This window comes from Montipora capricornis, chromosome 1, assembly GCF_036669925.1.
Source record: "Montipora capricornis isolate CH-2021 chromosome 1, ASM3666992v2, whole genome shotgun sequence".
NCBI lineage: Eukaryota > Metazoa > Cnidaria > Anthozoa > Scleractinia > Acroporidae > Montipora > Montipora capricornis.
Genome location: NC_090883.1, coordinates 28614671 through 28617170, shown reverse-complemented (window position 1 = coordinate 28617170; position 2500 = coordinate 28614671). Strand labels below are relative to the sequence as shown.

General features: G+C 37.2%; 1 protein-coding gene across 2 annotated transcripts in view; it reads left to right on the top strand.

Moving 5' to 3' along the window:
- The window catches only part of LOC138037560 (uncharacterized), a 91291-nt gene that overhangs the window by 81850 nt on the left and 6941 nt on the right, over positions 1 to 2500 (top strand). For both annotated transcript variants that reach the window (XM_068883473.1, XM_068883469.1), the window contains exon 43: positions 867 to 1112. In XM_068883473.1, coding sequence (XP_068739574.1) covers positions 867 to 1109 — 243 coding nt within the window. In that variant the 3' untranslated portion in view covers positions 1110 to 1112. The remainder of the gene's footprint in view (positions 1 to 866; positions 1113 to 2500) is intronic.

The window sequence follows — 2500 nt, the reverse complement described above, 5'->3', positions numbered from 1 at the left end:
TCGCACGAGAGGTTCTTACCTATCTAGGGTTGCGCCCCCTGCTTTCTATGGTAACAATGCGCGATCAGAAGGCACACAACCCTAGTACAGTGTTTGACAAAGAACAAAGGGGGATTTAACCCTTCATATTAGAAACGAGAGTCACTGACATGCAAACATTGCATGAGTCCATGTTAAAATAGGTCATTAACTGTAACAAATCCACAGATAGTGTACAACTAGCTACCAAAAGTACCCATGTCGTGTCCTGGGACATGCTTTTGAGGCACCAGGTATGAATGAGGGAGGGAAGGGAGGGAACTTTAGTGAAGATGCTTCTGAGCTTAAATGTTTTTGCAATAAAGACAGAACTGGAATGACAGTAGCAAAGATCGGACTCGACATACTAGTCCAAAGCACGAGGCACCTAGAATATGATTGGATGAGGTGCATGGTGTGACGTTCACGTGAAACAAGGTTGCTCTATAACAGAGAAAGCCTAGGCTCAAATGCATATTCCTCGCAGAGGTCATGATTGTCACATTAACTGTAATTTATAAGTTGTGATTTTTATTTTTTGACGTCCCGAGATGAGTCTCCCTTGGATGTATTATCAGCGCTTACCACTGGTTAAGTCCAAATATTAAAAACTAGATCATTGGATAATGTAGTTCTAGAGCTTTGATTGGTTTAGCCGTCATGGTATATTATAATCAGATATTATAACATGCTTTACAAACATCAGTAACTGTACGCATCACTTTTAGTAAAACAAAAGTAACAATAATTTTTAATTAGAACTACTCTTAACATACGGCTAGGCACTTTTTCGAGCCCATATTGAACCAGCGTCGTACTTAGTCGCCCCTTTCTTTTTGGTTTTCTAGGTTTTAATCCTAGTTTCGGACGGTCGACAGTCCAAAGATCCGGGATATATCCCTCTGTCCCGCGCTGTTAAGCCTCTTCAGGGTCAGCGAGTCAAGGTTCTAGCTGTTGCCTTTGGAGACGGTGTCAACACGAAAGACTTGGAGATCGTAACTGGGAGCATCAATAACATTTTCGCGGAAAAGGACTATGCTGATATCGACGCCCTTCAAAGGGAGGTTGAATCGAAGGCCTGCAAAATCTAGCAGGTAATCAAGTTTTTGTTTGTCTTTTTCCTTCCGAAAACGCTGTCGGTTTTCTCCTGTTACATTTTAAGAATTTCACACTTTGGACTAAATACCAGTACCAGTGCTGAGCCAAGTGAAAATCGACACCCTTTTTGCATCGGTTTGAATTGGCATCTCACTTCATTTTAAATTATCTTTGTTGCAGTGTACATATATGTTGTTGGTCAAATCCTTTCTCAGGTTGAATCCGTTTTTACCTAGGTTAAATTGGTGATCCTCATTTTACTTAGGTGGAATATGCACTCTACCTAGTTTAAAGAAGCTATCAATCCCCCAAAAAGTATTGAAAACAACTATTCCTTTCCTCAAACTCTGTCTTACGCATCTCAAAACATCTTCTCCGTGTTTCGTATTATCTTATCGATATCTGTACAGTTATCCAATCAGCCTTAACATTACAACATAGTAAGGGAACAAAGAACTGTACTATGCACTTATCGGTACTCGAACTTGGACCCTCTATATCTATAGTCTTCTGTCTTCACCACCACACTACAACGACGAATATGCTCAACCCAAAACAGTTTTTTTTTCATTGTTTTCGTTCTATAATAAGTCAATTGATATCCAAATTTAATAACCAAAGCTAATCCTGATTGGACACCAACCAAACATAGGAAAAAGGTTTAAGGAAAAGACGACAGTTTAAAGCATATTTCGACAGAACCAAGTGTCGTGGTCAGTTACACTGTAAGAGTAAATTTGAATATTAAGGGAGCGTTCGATTGACCGTATTGCGGAATAGGAATTCACGGAATAGAAGTTTGAAATCCTTCGTTTTTACGGAAATTTACATTAAAATTGTCAAACATCAGCTAAAATGTCATTTTAAACATATCTTTGTTATCCTTGTTGCTTCAAAACGTTAGGCATACCGTTTTAAATCATCACTCCAAGTATTGTTATTCCGGTATAGGGTCAATCGAACACACCCTAAGTTAATATATACAATTTTTTTACAAGTTTTTTTTAACAATAGATGATACATAACATGAAATATTAACTTAATATTCAAATTCAATCTCACAATGTAACTGACGATGATAGTTGGTTCTGTCGAAACACGTTTAAAATTAACCAAATCTTGATTGATGCGCACTTACAAGAAAAAATTGCTATACACACTAAAAAAATTTACAATAGGATAACAAGGAATAGTAAAAAATTATTTGGAGACTAGGACTAAAGGAACCGTGAGGTTTTCGAGTTAGCCAGTGATACTCTTAAGTTCATTTTAATAAAATAAAAAAAAGAGAGAGAGAAGGGGAGAAGAACTATAGCATAATTGAATTAGTTAATAATGAAATTTATATTCAAGTTACTTTCCAGTATTTTTCTGGCAGCAAACA